This window comes from Ctenopharyngodon idella, chromosome 9 (assembly GCF_019924925.1).
Source record: "Ctenopharyngodon idella isolate HZGC_01 chromosome 9, HZGC01, whole genome shotgun sequence".
NCBI lineage: Eukaryota > Metazoa > Chordata > Actinopteri > Cypriniformes > Xenocyprididae > Ctenopharyngodon > Ctenopharyngodon idella.
In genome coordinates, this window is record NC_067228.1 from 29,183,996 (window position 1) to 29,202,900 (window position 18,905).

Here is an 18,905-nt window from a genome sequence, read left to right on the forward strand (position 1 = left end):
AATAATCTAGCCTTGAGGTCATGAACAAACTTTTCTGCATAAGAGCATTTTTTTTTTTTTTAGGGTCAGATTTTTAAGATGGGAGGAAATGCAGTTTTACAAATTCTAGAAATGTGGCTTTTAAATGGAAGATTGCTATCAAATAACACACCCAGATTCCTAACTGACGACAAAGACGTAACAGAGCAACTATCAAGTGTTAGACGGTATTCTAGGCTATTACATGAGGTTTTTGGTCCAATAATTAAAACTCTATTTTTTCAGAATTTAGTAGTAGGAAATTACTACTAATTTCTAATTACATCCAATTTTTTTTATCAGCATTCCGTAAATTTTGTAAATTGGTATGTTTCATCAGGCCACAAAGAAATATAGAGCTGAGTATCATTAGCGTAACAGTGAAAACTAATGCCATGCTTCCTAATGATATCTCCCAAGGGTAGCATGCACAGTATGAAAAGCAACAATCCTAGTACTGAGCCTTGTGGTACTCCAAACTGAACTTGTGATTGATCTGATACCTCATCATTAACTGCTACAAATTAATTGATAACAGTCATATAAGTATGATTTGAATCATGCCAGTGCAAGGTGGGAAAGGTTTGGCCGACTCTGTCAATAACTATTTAATACCAGAGGATGCTGGTCCCACTATGGCTGGAATTTATTTTGCTGGCCTTGGCTATCATCATGTGGTCTAACAAATATTCTCTCTATCAGCTCTCACGGCTTTATCCTTGGAAATTTGATCATGTACATCTTAATTTTGCTCGCATTGTGTACAAATCTGATTTGTTTTTCAAATCTGATCTTGTTCAAATCTGAGACAATGCTATCATTTTGCAAGTGATGAAATCTGATCCGTTCATTCAGACATCAGACATTTATCTACATCAGTTGCTATAGTAATGCCATCCAGCCATCAGTGCAATTCCAGCAGCTGAGAGTATGGAAAGAGAACATTATAAACATTTTTTTTTTTGTTTTTCTGCCTTGGCACATGTCCATCATGACATCTCAGGGCAGTGCTGCGGTGTGTCAGCAGTGAAGGAAGTTTTACGCATTCATGCATATGTTGTTTAAACCTGCTCATTCAGGATCCCTCTGTCATTCACTGCCGAATACATAAGCCACAAGTTAGTGTGAACAAATTAAGGCACTGTTGACACTACTGCACTTTGTCTGTGATGTTACTGTCATGTTGCACCCCTAATGATGGAGGAAAAAAAAAAATGGTTTTATTTACTTTCCAAAATATTGATGTGGTTTTTGTCAGGTTTGCAAAAATCTGATTTTATTATCTTGTTTTTTGGTGTGTTTTTGTGTATTGTTTTTGTTTTGTTTTCCAGATTAACAACTAAGCATTTGAGTCACATTTGCCAAAAATATCAGATTTTTCCTGCCTGCCTAAAAAGCCTCTAATATATGTTTTATGTTGTTACTGATGTAATTTTTCTTCAGCTATTCTTCTTGGAAGAGAAGAGAAGGCAGTGCCTAGAGGACTTGGCAGCACTCATCCAGAAGATCTACCGTGGCTGGAAGTGCCGCACTCACTTTCTCCTGTTGAAGAAGAGCCAGGTGGTGGTGTCTGCTTGGTACAGAAGATTTGCGGTGCGCTCCATTTACTACGCCTTCCATAGAAAACATTGATTGTTTTTCAGTATGATTCATTGTTTCACTGGGATCAGAGGCAGATTTTTTTATCTCATGATTGCTGTTGCTTGTTTTTTGATTGCAGCAACAAAAGAAGTACCAGAAGATCAGGTGCTCTGCTTTAGTGGTTCAGTCATTCATCCGTGGATGGAAGGTAGGTTTCTGGTATACTGCATGTCCTTTCCTTTAGCAAACAAAGGCCACGTTCACATAACAGCAGAATACGATTGTCAATCTTGTATTTGAGTCCTTAATACTGTTATGTTCACACACAGTTCAGTTATTTAGGGGAGTGACAACCACATTCCAAGCTTACACCTGTAAATTTTTAGGACTCAAAACCGCATTCTAGGAAAACCCGCACTGTGTGAATGGAACTGGTCTGGACAACTACTTGTCACGTCATACAGTGCAAGAGAGATTCTCTGCACTGCACAAATGCATGTCTACCATGTGTTGTGGGTTTTAGTCTATTTTTCGCTTTCAGTAGCTTAAAGCGATTGAGATATGAGCTGTGCATCATCTAAAAGTTTTAGATCCAGTTTTCTGGAGCTGCTCCCATCAGTTTTGTGTTTTTCGTTCGACTCAAATGCTCCGCTCTCTCCACCCAAATATAAAAGCTTCTGCCAGGTAATGAAGATCTGACGTATGAACTCGCGGCTCGATGGGACTCTTGTATCAAAAGTGATAAGACTTTTCTGTTTTGTGGATGTCGCCATCTTTGATATTACATAGGTGTCGCTATGGTTATTGGTAAGAGAATACGGGCTTGATTTCCCGTTGCACATTTATACAGACAGTATTCGAGACACTACTGTAAGTTGCTGTTTGAATGTGACATTTCAAGATTCACACCTTTAAATAAATGCGGTTGTCAATCCCAAAATCTTGACAGTGTGAATGTAGCCAAAAGTTCTTTCCCCACTATGTAACGGTGGCCCTTTTCACAGGCCCGGAAGCTTCTGCGTGAACTGAAACACAAGAAGCGGTGCGAAGAGGCCGTCACGACTATTTCAGCCTACTGGCATGGAACTCAGGTACTGAACACAGTTTCTCTATGAATAAGGAGGTGAAATGGTAAATTGTGGGGTTAGATTTTCAACACTGGAGCTTCTTCACTGCTTTTGCCTGTTTTTTTTTCTCTAGTCCTAATTTCACTTCTGCTTTTGATGCAACTTACTCTTTTCAATTACTCTTTCCTTGTCATATTTCTGACTTTAACCTTTGCCACCCTGTCTCTGCTTCCACGTGGCCCTCCTCGGCTAACATCCGTAGGCTCGCTGGGAACTGCAACGTCTTAAGGAGGAGGCACGGAATAAACATGCCGTGTCTGTCATTTGGGCAGCTTGGCTTGGAACTAAGGTATTTAACAAGCCTGCCAAACGAAGTCATGCCCCATCCCGCCTCACCTCACTGTTAATGACATACCTTTTGTTTGCATTTGACTAACTGTTTTATCTTGTTGGTAATGGAAAGATGGGAAATAATGGGTAAATAGGCCTACTAACATTGTTCATTTGCTGACATCAAGTTGAAACATCTGCTCTCAGAATTTGAAATATGAAGTTGAGTTGCATGTATTAATCTTATGTTCTTAAAACCTAACCCTTTTTTTCCAACTTCTATTTTATACCCCTTAACAATATTCAAATGTTTTATAACTCCTTTATTTATTTGCATTTTGGAACTTATATGTTTCTCCTTTCATGATTTGAAGATTTCAAGACTGTACTGAAATCTCCAAGTTGATTTTGGTCTTAAGACCTTTGGTCTTCTGCACTTTCTTACCTTTATAATCTTTGAAGACTTTATATCAACAACCTCAGTTTCAGTCAGAGCTGATTGCCAGAGTTGAGCAAAATTCAACATTTAAAAGTTTTGAATTTGAGCATTGGCCACACCCCAATTATGAATTATAAGTACAGTTTAAAGAAATTTACTGAATTGTAATTCAAAGAAGTTCAACACACTCAACAGAGGAATTTAATTAGTCCAACACAACAATGCAAGTGTTGAAACAAATCATGAATAATTTGAGTCCCCATGGCATGGGTCAATTTAGACATTTCAATGTTACATTTAATAGGACTGATGAGCAAGAGTCATAAGTTCAAGTACAAACCCGATTCCAAAAAGGTTGGGACACTGTGCAAATTGTGAATAAAAAAGGAATGCAATAATTTACAAATCTCATAAACTTATATTTTATTCACAATAGAATATAGATAACATATCAAATGTTGAAAGTGAGACATTTTGAAATGTCATGCCAAATATTGGCTCATTTTGGATTTCATGAGAGCTACACATTCCAAAAAAGTTGGGACAGGTAGCAATAAGAGGCCAGAAAAGTTAAATGTACATATAAGGAACAGCTGGAGGACCAATTTGCAACTTATTAGGTCAATCGGCAACATGATTGGGTATAAAAAGAGCCTCTCAGAGTGGCAGTGTCTCTCAGAAGTCAAGATGGGCAGAGGATCACCAATTCCCCCAATGCTGCGGCAAAAAATAGTGGAGCAATATCAGAAAGGAGTTTCTCAGAGGAAAAATTGCAAAGAGTTTGAAGTTATCATCATCTACAGTGCATAATATCATCCAAAGATTCAGAGAATCTGGAACAATCTCTGTGCGTAAGGGTCAAGGCCGGAAAACCATATTGGATGCCCGTGATCTTCGGGCCCTTAGACGGCACTGCATCACATACAGGAATGCTACTGTAATGGAAATCACAACATGGGCTCAGGAATACTTCCAGAAAACATTGTCGGTGAACACAATCCATCGTGCCATTCGCCGTTGCCGGCTAAAACTCTATAGGTCAAAAAAGAAGCCATATCTAAACATGATCCAGAAGCGCAGGCGTTTTCTCTGGGCCAAGGCTCATTTAAAATGGACTGTGGCAAATTGGAAAATTGTTCGGTGGTCAGACGAATCAAAATTTGAAGTTCTTTTTGGAAAACTGGGACGCCATGTCATCCGGACTAAAGAGGACAAGGACAAGTTGCAAGTTGTTATCAGCGCTCAGTTCAGAAGCCTGCATCTCTGATGGTATGGGGTTGCATGAGTGCGTGTGGCATGGGCAGCTTACACATCTGGAAAGGCACCATCAATGCTGAAAGGTATATCCAAGTTCTAGAACAACATATGCTCCCATCCAAACGTCGTCTCTTTCAGGGAAGACCTTGCATTTTCCAACATGACAATGCCAGACCACATACTGCATCAATTACAACATCATGGCTGCGTAGAAGAAGGATCCGGGTACTGAAATGGCCAGCCTGCAGTCCAGATCTTTCACCCATAGAAAACATTTGGCGCATCATAAAGAGGAAGATGCGACAAAGAAGACCTAAGACAGTTGAGCAACTAGAAGCCTGTATTAGACAAGAATGGGGCAACATTCATATTCCTAAACTTGAGCAACTTGTCTCCTCAGTCCCCAGACGTTTGCAGACTGTTATAAAAAGAAGAGGGGATGCCACACAGTGGTAAACATGTCCTTGTCCCAACTTTTTTGAGATGTGTTGATGCCATGAAATTTAAAATCAACTTATTTTTCCCTTAAAATGATACATTTTCTCAGTTTAAACATTTGATATGTCATCTATGTTGTATTCTGAATAAAATATTGAAATTTGAAACTTCCACATCATTGCATTCCTTTTTTAATCACAGTTTGTACAGTGTCCCAACTTCTTTGGAATCGGGTTTGTACATTACTTTAGTTCAAATACAATGAAATTTTTACTGATTTACAACACTGATTTAAAACACTCTTCTGTCTCAACATCTGTTTAATATTTTTGCACCCTCTTTTCCTCCGTTTTCTTAAAAAAAAAAAAAAAAAAAAAAAAAAAAAAAAAAACACCACATTGGATAGGCTCGAAGAGAACTGCGGCGCTTAAAGCATGAAGCTTGCAGTAAACAGGCCGTGTCTGTCATTTGGGCCTGCTGGCAAGGAACTAAGGTATTCACCACTATGTCTGTGTGCCATTCCATCATCCATTTGACCCATCTCACACCTCCATATGTATGTGAGCTGGACCGGATCATGACCCTTCTTCCCTGAGCTCATCCCATATGTTATGCATGCTGATACATTCAGGGCTTTATTATCACTTTATTATAGCTCATTGTACGAAATTAGATGAATGGAATGGCAGAGGATGGGAGCAGAGAGAGTATGGTTGGCGGGTATTACATTGGGGGCAGAACCGAATGCGATCTTTTAAGCTTCTTTTCTTTGACTGCCGATGGATTAAAGCTCATCCAGACGGGCACCCTGCAGAGCTGGCCGATTCCCACGCAGCAGGCTGGCATCACAGCCAGCTGACCTCTGTCCTTACCAAATGCACCATTTTATTAACCTGATCCCTAAGAGTGAGTCTGGACCCTCTGTGTTTGGTCATATCTTGCAATATTCAGTGAATTTCGCAATAGTTTACAGCTTACTATACAGCTTGATAAATTGCAAAACCTTTAAAACAATAAATTATCAATTTAATGTAAATTAACTATAATATGCAAGTTTTAGAACCCATCTGCACTGCGAACGAGTGCTGTGACATGTCAAAACTGCCTGCTGTGTCACCATTTATTATAAGAAGAATGTTCTGATTGACTGAGTAACCTCATTGCAGGCTGGATGTAGATTTGATCCTATAGATGAGAAAAGTAATCTCATTCCATCCACAAGCCCGTGTGAACTCCTCTTTGCATGTTGGAATTGCATTGCACTGCACTGCTGTTCTCCCACTCCATCTGAGTGGCCTTTGCCGCCTTGAGGTTGATGTGGCTTGTTTTATTGTGTGTTTGTGTTGTGTGTGCCTTAAGACAACAGTTGCACTCTTGCTTTCTTTTTATTGCTCTTTTTCCCTTGTTCTCGCTCATGTTTAGTTAACCCCATGAAAAGAAATGTGCTCTTCGCAGGAAAACCTCAATAATGTCCATCTGTCTTAACCAACAGCAAACACAGAATGTCTTTACCAGCTGGTAATGGGATGCAGTTTTGTGTGACGTGGACCTGGTGCTGCTTCTTTGCGCTCCGCTTTTTTCAGTTGATTCCCTCCTTTCTGCATTCATGCCCTTCTCCCTGTTTCACAGGCACGTAGAGAGCTCAAGCGCTTGAAGGAGGAAGCCAGGCGTAAGCACGCCATCGCTGTCATTTGGGCCTACTGGTTGGGACTAAAGGTATCTTCCAACCATCGGTACTTGCCAGGCATTGAAATGAGTGGGAAGCATGCACATAACCTGCCTCTAAGTGTCACTTAACCAGCTGCTCTGCTATGTACTAACAATATAATCTGACCCCATAGTTCAGTTCCACAGGTCCATTAGCATCCAAGTCAGTGACATACATAAGTGTTGTCATAAGCAAGGATGAAGTGTTAAAAAACATGCCACAAGGCTTTAGATACTGCATGTGTCTCCAGAAAGCAGAATCAGATCTGTTCTCATAATCCATGGCTTTATAAAAGCTTCATCTGGATAGATGCTTTTCCCTTCTGTTCTCCTAAAGACTGGCACTGTGCAAAATAGCTGTTAGCATGAGTCTGTGGAGGCTGCCTGATGATACTGCTGTCTTTCTGTCATGGGCTGTTCCAAGGTCAATGGGTGTTCAGGGTGTACCGCAGACATCTGCGGATGTGTATGGGCCGTCCTTTGAAATACTGGGATTTAAAAAACGCATAGTTCTGGTCCTGGATAGTGATTTGTCAATACAGCGTTCTAGTTATTTTTAAATACATGATTTAGCAACAGCTATTATGCAAAACACCTGCGCAACAGTGATATCAACTATTAAACTTATATTACCTGTCAGACTATAACTTCTTGCAGAAAGATGAGAGGCACTTAAAGTCCCCCTGAAGTCAATAATTTTATCCCTTAAAACTCATCTACAAGTTGATGTATCAGAATGGTAATGCGTTTTATGTATGGCTCTTTACAACATCAAGTCACATAATGGTTATTAATATGATTAGCCTTTTTTCTTGACTACGGTATTAAACAGCTAATAATGTTGCAAATGTTACACAAACTATGTTCCCGTTCGCCATCTCAGTCTGCCTTCTAAAAATCAGTGTCCTTAGAAACGCTTTGAACAACTTAGAACGTCAGTGGAGAAAGGCATATAGTTCATAACATTGTAATATGCATCATATACATAATTCATAATTATCATAATCATCCATTATATTGCTAACTGAACATGATTTTTCATATCAACAGAAAAATATACCGGGATAACCAGGCTTCTCTTGAGACCGCTTCAGAGCGGTCATAGTTAATGATATGCTAAAGCCCGCCGACACGTTGACGTGGTTGGTTACAAGGTTGTTTGTGACGTAAGAAACACCAGCGATTTCAAACAGTGTTTTTGAAACTGTCTTTGGTTCATTGCAGCTTTAAGGAGAAAATACTCAGCAATGGTGTTGATTAATGATTTTGCACATGGTTTGTCTTAAAGCATATTAGAAGCACCACACAGACATTATAAACAACCTTAAAAACTTGATTTTCATCACAGGGGGTCTTTAATGAATTTAACAAAAATGCTTTCATAAAATTCTGTATCCTTAATACAGTACATGGCCAACTATTTAATCAACCATGTTTGTGTGTTTTTTTTTTTTGTTTTTGTTTTTTTTATATACTGTTTTTTAAATTATATTTGCTCATAAATAGCCATTTCTACCCGATAAAATATTACAGAGCTTGTTAGAAAATGCGTGTGTGTATATATATATATTTATTTATTTAAATATGGAGGGAATCTCTGACCAAAGCAGACCAAAACACAGTTTCTGCAGGACAGGCCAATGTGAGCTTTCACTCAAAATAATCTACAGGTTATGCCCGGCTTTATGCCAGTAGCCGGGCTTGCGAGATGTAATTCAGACAGAGCAGAATGGCATGAATTTATCAATGACAAAAATGAGTAGACATGAAAACTTTGCCCCAGTAGATCAACAGACAGCCATGTTTTCGATCTGTTGCTGTGTGCCTGTCTTGTCTGCTGTCTGCATGCTGCTCCTAATATACTGTTTGCTTTTATTAAAGGCCTTTCTTGTGTTTTGTTTACACTGTTTTTGTTTGTTTTAACTGTTTTGCTGTCATTATTGGTTTTGTTTTTGTGTCTGGTTTTAGGGGTGACATCAAACTTTCAAGTTCTGTGAAATGGTTATTGTGTACAGAAGTATGACTGTGGATCTCTCATGATTTCACAGTTCTCTCATCTTTGCTTTCCAGTGTGCTGCTTTTTTAGGTGTTAAGACACTGTTTGTCCTGAACCACTTGTCTGTCCAGATAGTCCTGTGCCATCCCTGCTGTCATCACAAGACTTGGTCAATACAAAAAAATTGACTATTTGAACCCACTTTTTCACAGGTCCGTCGGGAATACAGGAAGTTCTTCAGAGCTAATGCTGGCAAGAAGATCTATGACTTCACCATTCAGAGAATTGTAAGTGACTTAAAGTGCCCCTATTATGGCTTTTTGAAAATTACCTTTCATGTAGTGTGTAACATAGCTGAATGAAAACATCCTGCAAAGTGTTAAATCTGAAAGTGCACCGTATATATAGTTATTGTCTCTCAAAAGTAAGAGTCGACTCTGAGTCAAACGAGTCACAACGACTTCACAACGAAACATTAACAAATTGCCTGCCCACTTATTGTGCGTGCAGGCGCCAGGGAAAATTTTATTTTTTCAACAATACCACAGCAGTACAATCTTTTGTTGTGTTCCCGTCATTTTACTGACGACTGCTTCTCAAACCTCGGGGAGTTTAACGCAGGATTCACAAAACACTTGGTCTTAAAATATGAATCAATGCCCAGTTTATTTGGACCAGCTTGCTCTTCTGACTCTCAACCTGTAAGTATGATTAATAATTGATGTTTATATTTTCTAGCGATCGTTCAAAATTCATAGTTTTGTATGTTATGTTGTATACCGTACACCCTAGTCTGTATGTTTCCTGCTAACTGGCTAACTCACGTTTCTGTAGTTCTGCTATTCAGATGTGGGTCCAATATTGTCTAAAAATGTGTCAATTAAAGCAGCTTGTCTGTCTTATTACTTGGAGTAATGATCAAGGATGGAGCATGACTTTTGTTTACAAAGTGTAATGCATTATCAGCTAGTTAGCAGTTTACAACATACTTGTGGGCCCGGTTAGCTTACATAACTGTAAAACAAAACTTTTTTTTTTTTTTTTTTTTTCTTCGTTATTACAGTAGAGTGGAGCTCTCTCTGTATTGTAATAGGATGTTAAGATGCTAGTCTGCGCTAACTAGTTGAAGTATTCTCTCTGTAAACAGTAAACACCCATTGTAATGTCAAACAATGATATAGACATTTTTCTTTGTTAATAGTTATGACGAAAAAGTCTGTGTACACATCTGGCCGAAATGTTTATCTTATGTTAGAGGATTTCAGCTTCACTGGCATTCTGATACAGTTCCCCCAGGTGCACCTACATAAAGTATAACAGTGACGCTGCTATTGCTTCTTATAAATAAGAAAACTAAGGTGACACTTACCATAGACAAACATCCTACTCCAGTCGTCGATGCTATCTTTTCTGTTCATACATTGTATACAATGTCTTGCGAATTAATAGCTGTCATTCAGTTATGGCAATGGGCGCGCAGTAGACCAGTAACAAAGGATTGGGCCATCTGACCAATCAGAGCAATGTAAGCTCACGGAAAGGAGGGGTTTAGAGAGACTTTGAACTGCTTCTAATGAATCGTTTATGAGGTGAAATTCATTGAGGTGAAATTAAATGTATATTATGAGAAAACGAAAGTGTTTTTTGACCTTGCATGCATGTAAACCTGTTGTAGGAGACTCCCAAAACAATATTAGGAACCTTAATGGGGCACTTTAAGATTTAACTAATATTTCTTACTAGTCACCTAGTTATCCAGAAAAGTAGTCTTACTTGTTGGTAAGCCAATGTTTACCTTATGATTTGCCACAAGCTGTACAATGTTAAGTATTTACTATTTGTGGCAAGTCCAATAGTCCTTTGATGGAGAACATTGTTTGCTTATACTTGGTAAAGCCAAAGTGCTTCTGCTTATTTATTTATTTATTTTTTTTCACTTTTATTCCGTATATATTTGGATGTAAGCAGCTATATCAAGCTAATAACAGCAGAAAGAGGAATTCTTTACCTGTTGAGTCCTTGTATAGAACAAGTGCAAATTAACTAAATTAAACATTTAGTTGACTTCATGTGACCCAACGCAGTGTAAGAAATAAATAATAAAACTAGTTGGTGCTACCCCTAGGAAATGGTTTCCTACATTTTCTCTATTTCGTCATTTTTCAGAGAAGAAAGAAAATACTCCCATAAGGGACTGATGTAAGTTTTTGTCTACAGATGCAAAAGTACTTCCTTGGCTTGAAGAAGACGATGCCTTCCATGTCACCGATTGATAAGAGCTGGCCAGCTCGGCCCTACGGTTTCCTGGATGGGACACATCAAGAGCTCAGGAGGGTTTTCCATCTGTGGAGGGTCTGTGTCATTAGACAACTCTGTATATATAATATGAACTGATAAGACCTTTGTCATGTCAATTTTAAATGAATAATAATCTAACCATCTATCCTCATGGTGTCCTTCCTATTAGTGTAAGAAATACCGCAGCCAGTTCACAGAGGAGAAGAAGGCTACCTATGAGGAGAAGCTTGCAGCTAGTGAACTCTTCAAAGATAAGAAGGCCTTGTATCCTAGCAGGTAGGAAAAAGGCAGTTCACCTACGTTCCTTTATGTAATTTACCTACAGAAAACATGTATCTGCCGTGCCGCAATTTATTGCAATGTGATGTCCTCTGCTTTACAGTGTGGGGCAGCCTTTCAAAGGAGACTATGTGGAGATAACCAAAAACCCAAAGTACCAGAAGCTAAATAGCTTGGTAGAGGATAAAGTTCTTCTTGCAGATGTGGTCAGTAAAATCAACCGTGCCAATGGCAAGGTGAGTACAAGTAGCCCTGTGCCGATAAAATTAGCCTTACAACAGATAAATGACTGACAGCCCAAATAGCCAATCAAATTGCTATGCTGATAAGCCTTATCTTTCATTTTTCAGTCAAACTTACTATACTGTCTGTGGCATACAGAGCCTTTTTTGCCAAATTTCCATCATTATGGTAAAAAGGTGTTATGGTACATGTAATTTAGATACTAGGTATCAAGAGAGGCTAGTAGTCACAAAACCAGCAAGTAATCTTGAAAAATGCAAGTATTGGATTAGACTCTGCTTACAAATCTACAAATTTTGAATGATCGTCCAAAAGCAAAATATCTGTACATTTGCACAAAGGAAAAAAGGACAAGTAGAATACTGTATGGCGGATGTTTTTAGAAAACTTTTTAAATATCGCTTGACATTCTTTGACATTTGTCCAGTTTCATGGAAAAGGCTTAAGCATAGTCCCAGTCTAAAATGCATGTTTGAGCTGTCTGAAATGAAAGCAACTTGCACTGACATATATTAAATTATGTCAGTGCCATTGTTTTGGCTCAAGATGCACATCACCAGTAATGTTTTTTCTAAGGTGCATTTATAAAAGGTACTTAAATGTTCTAATTGAACTAAGACATAATCCTGGTTTAATCTAAGCCTTGTCCGTGAAACCGGGCCATAGACGTTCATTTTACAGTTATGTGGTTTGTTTTCTCCATTAAATATAAAGACTGCATACATGCAGCCAAAGTTAACTTTATTTTAAAACACACACAAACAAAACATTTACCTGTTTGCATCTGCAGAAAGTGCCTATTACTTTTTTTTTTTTTTTTTTTCCTTCCCCCCCATGTAAACTGTCTGACTTTAATATTTGGGTAAATTTTCCCCTTTTTATTTCACTATGAAATAACTTATTCCAAAGTCATCAGATTGCAACATTATTTTGTTTGATGTTCCCACCCTTGAAAAGGCTATCATGAGGTCAAGTGAGGTCATTTTCATCCTTTCCGTCTAAACTTTACATTTAAAATCTACTGATTGATTTCTTAGGGAGCTCCAAGAATTTTCCTCCTGACCAAGAAGAGCTTGGTTCTGGCCGATCAGAAGACGGGCCAGGTAAAGGCCAGTGTTCCCCTGCTGGACCTCAGCAGTGTTTCTGTGAGCACACAGAGCGATGGCTTTTTCGCCCTTAAGCTCAAAGAGGTACAACATACAACAACTCATCTCACATAAGGGCACCATGTGAGTCAGGATCACTACTGACCATGCTCTCTCTTTAGGGTGCTATGTCTGCAGCCAAAGGTGACTTCCTGCTAAGCAGCGACCGACTGATTGAGATTATCACCAAACTTCATCGCACCGGTGCAGCTTCAGCTGACAGGAACCAGATCAATATCGATATTTCAGATGAGTAAGTGTCCAACATCTCTGTGCATCTTATTTCCTTTTTATCATTCTTGTAACTTTTCTCTCTCCCTTTCAGGTTCTTAGTGCAGTTCAAACAGGACAAAGTGTGTGTAAAATTCATCCAGGGTACACCAAAGAATGGCAATGGTGTTGCCTGCAAGCGTAAAAACAACCGTCTTCTGGAAGTGTCCGTTCCTTCACCATAAGGAGTGATCAGCTCAGCCCATTGCAGGGGTGTCATCTCTGAGATTCTTCACCCTCCCCCAACCCCATAATGATCATGCAATTATGTTGATCCTGTCATTGTCATTTCTGATTCTATAGTCAAATTAGCAGTTTTTTGGCACCTAAAGATTTTACTGTTCCCCTGTTTTAATGGTTAGGTGGAAGTCCATTGTTCTCTCTTCCTAATTCTTGGGAATTAGCCTTAAATTAAAATAACAATGAAAACCATTATGATTTCAACTAGATGCTTTCTGCCCGACATTGGCAGAAGATTATCTTGGTGAATCTCACCTCATGCTTTGCTCAACTAATTTTAGTTGGCATGCTCTGGGTGAAACTATGTAAATGGATATGCTGAAAGGTTTTGTTGAGCTCTTAGAAAGAAGCTGAAAAGCTACAACATTTATGATTGCACTTTTTCACTGGGGTGGTGGTCAGGAAAGACTGGTTTCTTGATGTTTATTTTTCTGTTCTATTCTCATCTTGTTTCTCTAGTGCAGAACAGTAATTTATTTGAAAAATACTCATCTGACTTTTGCCAAATGATAAGGCATTTTGCGATCCAAATTCTTGTGCCATTTAGCTGTTCCTCCCTAGGAGAAAGACATTATTTTGTAGACGTTATATTGCAGACACTTTATTTATAAGCCAAATGATTCAGTTTCATGGTAAATGCCAAACAATATCATTTAAATCCTGCTTTTTAGTATGTATTATGTTCATCAATGCTTACTTTATTTTTTACATACATTAAATTATCATGAAAACCACTTCCTCACAATTTTAATGTCACTGAAATGCAGTGTACTATTCCTACATTGTTCATATATATTCATGCAGTTCATCATTTGAATTCACAGGACCTAAAGACCGTCCACAGCCTGCATTTATAATGGAATCCCCAATGCTCTAAAGATCTCCCATAAAAAGTAGGCACAACATTTATATATATGTGGAAATGTCTCCATGCAGCAGGAAGACTTGATTCTTACATCTGGGATTACTTAGACCGGTAGTCAAGACAGTTTGTTAGCGCTCATTTCAGAAGGCCTCGTAGAAGTAAAGCTGACACTAATAACCTGAACGCTAAAGCCCTGGCTGGTACGATCTTTGCTAAGTCCGCTTCAGTGAGTCCCTTTACTTAAAGCTGCATGTACATGAGCTGTAGAACTTGTGTGGACCTTGTATGGAAGGAGGCTAATAATAGTAGGTGGTATTTGTTGTCCTATAGCTGTATCTTGGCAAAATCTATATGCTTTTTTGCCACTGGAATGTGGGCTGCATCATTTTATTTTTGGCTTGCTCACATATGCTAATAATAAATGCAGTGTTTTTCTTAAGGTCTGACCCACATGGTTTTTTTGGGGGTTTTTTTTTGGTTTTTTTTGGAGTGCAAGCAGCAATGCATTCGTTGGATGCAAGGCCCACGGTGTACTCTGTATATGCCGTTCACCAAGATTGTGGATGATACTTTTTTCAGTCGTATTTAATGTGATATTTTCTCACAGTTTTAGTGGACTTTTTGTACTCCTGAACTTCTGAAGACAAGGCCCGCCAAAATAACTAACTCTGCTTCTGCTTCAGTTCCACTATGCTTAAGTTTAGTAACTTAGTATGCACTAAGTTTAGGGGAGGGGGTTATATTCCTCTTCAGTACAGGACAATTGTGGAAGCTGAATTACTTTATGATCTAAGATTCTGCATTGTGTCTGTCTTTCATGCAGTAAGATCTGGGTTCTCCTCCTCTTCCATGTCAGGAGTTTGAATTCAAGGAGAGGAAAATATTTGTTGTATGCATTGTGTGCCTAATTGTAATCTGTTCTGAATGAAAACAAGTGTTTCATCAACTAAGTGTAATAAATGACAAGTAATCTTTTTTTAATTAAAGCAATAAATAAATGACTTTGGATAATCAGTGTGGTTTGTTGGTTTGATAATTGTGTATTGTGAACTTAAGATGAATGAGTCCGAATTTTGAATGCGTTTAAAAAGAATATTTTCTTTATATATCAGTCCTACGCATTGGACATAAGCTGGAGTTATCAATTTAGCTTAATTATATGTACAATATCTATATTAGAAAGCAACTACAAAAACTGAATGCATCAGGGGCCCATACTACCAGCACTTTTAAGAGTAGTAATCATTTAATCAGTATGGGTTAGGCAAGATGGAAGGTTAGCTCTCAAAAAATATTACATAATTAACTGTGTGCAATTATTCCCATTTGTTCCCTGATTAGTCCCATTTCTCTGTGTTCAGTACTGTCAATATAAACAGTTTAATTTTACCATGAAGCAACACAGTGTCCACCACATTGTTTATGGTAAATTTGTATGGAAAGATGAAATTAAAAATGTTTACAAGTTACATTTTTAATTTAATCTCATCTAACTTTAATGTTTTCCTTTTTTATATACCAATTTCTTTTATTTTCCCTTCTCTAATAGCAATTTTGCTTAATCTTTGTTACCTTAATACAAATCCAATCAATTTAAACTCGAATTCAGTTTACAAGGCGTTTTCAAAGCAATTATGAAAGGTACATGACCCTGCAGAACACACATGTATTTACCAAACTGACTAACATCACTGATTCATTTCTATCTGGGACTGAACTTCTAACTTGCCATTTAGTTGTAATAATAGTGAGTATAGATTTTCAACCATGTGACTAATCAGAACCCTTATTAATATCAGAGGTTAAACCCCCAAGGAAATGTAGTTTCTATAGACACATCTTTTAGTACAAAAGTAGCCTACGTATAACAGAGAGAGAGAGAGAGATCCCTTTTGCCTGTTTGCAGCTCAGTCCAGATGTTTTCCATCACATCTGGAGAGTTGTCCCGAGTTGAATTCCGTGGCTTGAAGAGACTGCTGGTGGCAGGTCTCTGTGGAGCAGGCCTTGACAGATTGTGGATGTAGTGTTTAAAAATAGCACCCAACTGCAGAGCTGCCCTCCCATGGTTCCCACCATTGTGCAGTCTGGGAACACAGTGGAGGGAGGCTAAACCCCCTGAAATAGGCCATCCCATAGACACACCCAGAAGAGTTTGTTTGCTCAGCCCCTAAAAATCCTGTGATTGAATTGTGCTGTTATGTTTGTTCAACGTGCATTAGACCTGAGCAGTGTTTTCTTTTTCTTTTAGTAGTCAGCAATGTTTCAGGTAAGTAGGCCCTACAGTCAGGAGGACTGCCATCAGTCTTCAACCAGGAAGTCTATCGTATAACCAACTGCCATAGTCCACCCATAGTATTTTTCCCAAGCTCTGTGAATTTTATTAATGACCCTGATTACACCTACAATAACTAAGGATAGTCATTGCGTTATTTACATGACTAAGCCTACCTATGCTCTGTAGCTTCAACCGTGATGTTTGTGAATGAAAAGCATACGTCTGCTTCTTAATCACCAGCTATAGATATGAGCTGCGCGAACCTCTGACACCCTCTTGTGGATAAATTACAGGCGCTGCAACTGTTGATTCAAAACAGATTAACCATTTCATTTTTTACAGTTTGTTTACACTTTTTGCAAAATAATATTTTCCATGAACATGGCCATTCTCATTAAAATTTGCGGCGCTGGGAAAATCAGTCACTTTGCGCTGAAAACTTTGAGAAACATCAGCCATGTTTTACACAGATGTGCAATGAAACATTTTTAGTTGTTGTCCAACCACCTATAAGAAATCCTAAATAACAAAGACCCTGTTTACCTAGTATTAAGATGCGTTTTGGTCGATCGGCTCACAAGTAGAGTAGCCTACACATTCTCTTTTGAATAGGGTATTCCTGCAATACTGGATGCTGCGGTTTCAGGACCGCATATCTAAGACCTTTCTTTCTTTTTCTTTCTTTTTTTTTTTCTTTTTTTTTTTTTATAATATTTGGATATATGTTTGGTTTATGTTGAAGTGCGTGGGACATGGCTTTTAATTGTGAGAATTTTGTTTTTGTAATCAGGCTCTCAAAAATTATATAAACATTTGGATTTGGATTTAGATTTATCAGCCAATATGTCAGTTATCGGCTTTTAAATATAATCGGCCAAAATTTTCATATCAGTGCATTATGTCCTGTTTAAGGGTATAGGGGCGATTTCGGACACAGCCCTTGTCATAGACACAAAATGCTACCTCTGGTGGTTAAGAAAGTGAACTGGATTGTTCTAGGGATTTAGAACATTACATAATTCCAAGAAATTGGTTCCAAGTTACTGTTAACCCCTATTCATTAATTTCAATTAAAAAAATAAATAAATAAATAAAATAAAAAAAGAGGAATTAGTACCATGTATTCCAACCCATTGAAAATATTCCATGAAGTCAGCCCATAGTTCTAGCATGAAATAGTAGTTGAGTTGGCTTTGTCAAGACAACATAAGTAGCATTTCTGTATGTTTTCTCAAGCCAGCATAATTATTTACATGACCGTGAATTATAAAGTTGTAGCTTCTAAATTTGAAATTGTTACATCTTTGTGGCTTTTCATGATAAAGCATATGGGGGAAAAAAATAGCTTGAGAGTACTGTAAGCAATGTGAAATTAAATGTTTAGGATGTAAAGTATACAGTGTGCTTTTCAAATTCAGTTTCATCTTGTTTTGCTTTGACTTAATGTGTAATCTATTGAACAGCTGTTGCAAAACCCTGTGCTGTATGCAGATGGAGGTAAATATACACTTACCATGTAGACAAAGTGTTGTGATCTTGTATTTTTTCCAGAATGTAGCTTTAAGAGATAAAGGTGATTATATTAGCTGAAAGACCTTTTAATGGGTACTTTGTTCAGTGCCTACAAATTCGTTTTGTGATATATGCTGTCTTAACTATGCAACCTAAGTACAAACTTTAATGTCTTATATAATATATAATGATAGCAATGAACATTGTATTAATCATGCCAATTATGATGTCTCACATCTGGAAGACTGATATTATATCCTGAATCTGTTTCACAGAGCTCAAAATTGATGATCTTTACAACGGAACTGAATCAACACTGTACTGACTTCAGCTGAACAATGACACTATTTTCTTTTAGAGCTGCTGTACAGCCGACATGAACTGTTTGCATTATTAAAAAATTTTTCTTTTATCACTCTAAATGCTGCTTTTGAAACAATCTTGATATATTTAACATATATGTGGTAAATTTGCCACAGACTCATGTTCTGAACTTTACATTCTTCTCCTTTCAATTGCACACTCATGTCCTAATAATAATAGCCTAATAATAATAATAATAAGTTATCTAGTTACTAATTTATTTAATGTTAAAATCTAGGTTAGCAGTAGTGAAATCCACAGAGAAAGAATTGTTACAAACTAACTAACTTTTAATAAACACTAGGAACACAGAAGCACTGCACACTTAAAACTTAACATTATTGGAAGACGAAGAACAGGGGCAAACTTTAACGGTTTAAATACACAGAGAGAGTGATGAACAGAAAACAGAACAGGTGTATAACTAATTAACAACCAAGGAAACAAACAAGGATCAAGAACATCGGCAAATGAGCACAGGGAGAACCAATCTAAAACACACTGAAACTAAACAGAACTAAATATAACTGTTGCACACTCTGCAGTGAGTGTCAATATTTTCTTAAATGAACATGTGAACAA

At 37.8% G+C, this 18,905-nt stretch overlaps 1 protein-coding gene across 5 annotated transcripts in view; it reads left to right on the plus strand.

Annotated features, from left to right (window-relative positions):
- The window catches only part of myo1b (myosin IB), an 84,788-nt gene extending 69,601 nt beyond the window's left edge, over window positions 1–15,187 (plus strand). Inside the window, exons 20-32 of one of the 5 annotated variants that reach the window (XM_051905892.1) lie at window positions 1,462–1,611; window positions 1,739–1,807; window positions 2,604–2,690; window positions 2,929–3,015; window positions 5,537–5,623; window positions 6,760–6,846; window positions 9,046–9,120; window positions 11,051–11,185; window positions 11,301–11,407; window positions 11,514–11,646; window positions 12,691–12,843; window positions 12,921–13,051; window positions 13,124–15,187. In XM_051905892.1, the coding sequence (XP_051761852.1) occupies window positions 1,462–1,611; window positions 1,739–1,807; window positions 2,604–2,690; window positions 2,929–3,015; window positions 5,537–5,623; window positions 6,760–6,846; window positions 9,046–9,120; window positions 11,051–11,185; window positions 11,301–11,407; window positions 11,514–11,646; window positions 12,691–12,843; window positions 12,921–13,051; window positions 13,124–13,253 (1,431 nt within the window). In that variant the 3' untranslated portion in view covers window positions 13,254–15,187. The remainder of the gene's footprint in view (window positions 1–1,461; window positions 1,612–1,738; window positions 1,808–2,603; window positions 2,691–2,928; window positions 3,016–5,536; window positions 5,624–6,759; window positions 6,847–9,045; window positions 9,121–11,050; window positions 11,186–11,300; window positions 11,408–11,513; window positions 11,647–12,690; window positions 12,844–12,920; window positions 13,052–13,123) is intronic. The other 4 variants (XM_051905893.1, XM_051905895.1, XM_051905894.1 and 1 more) reach the window with 4 other exon arrangements.
- Window positions 15,188–18,905: the final 3,718 nt, after the last annotated feature.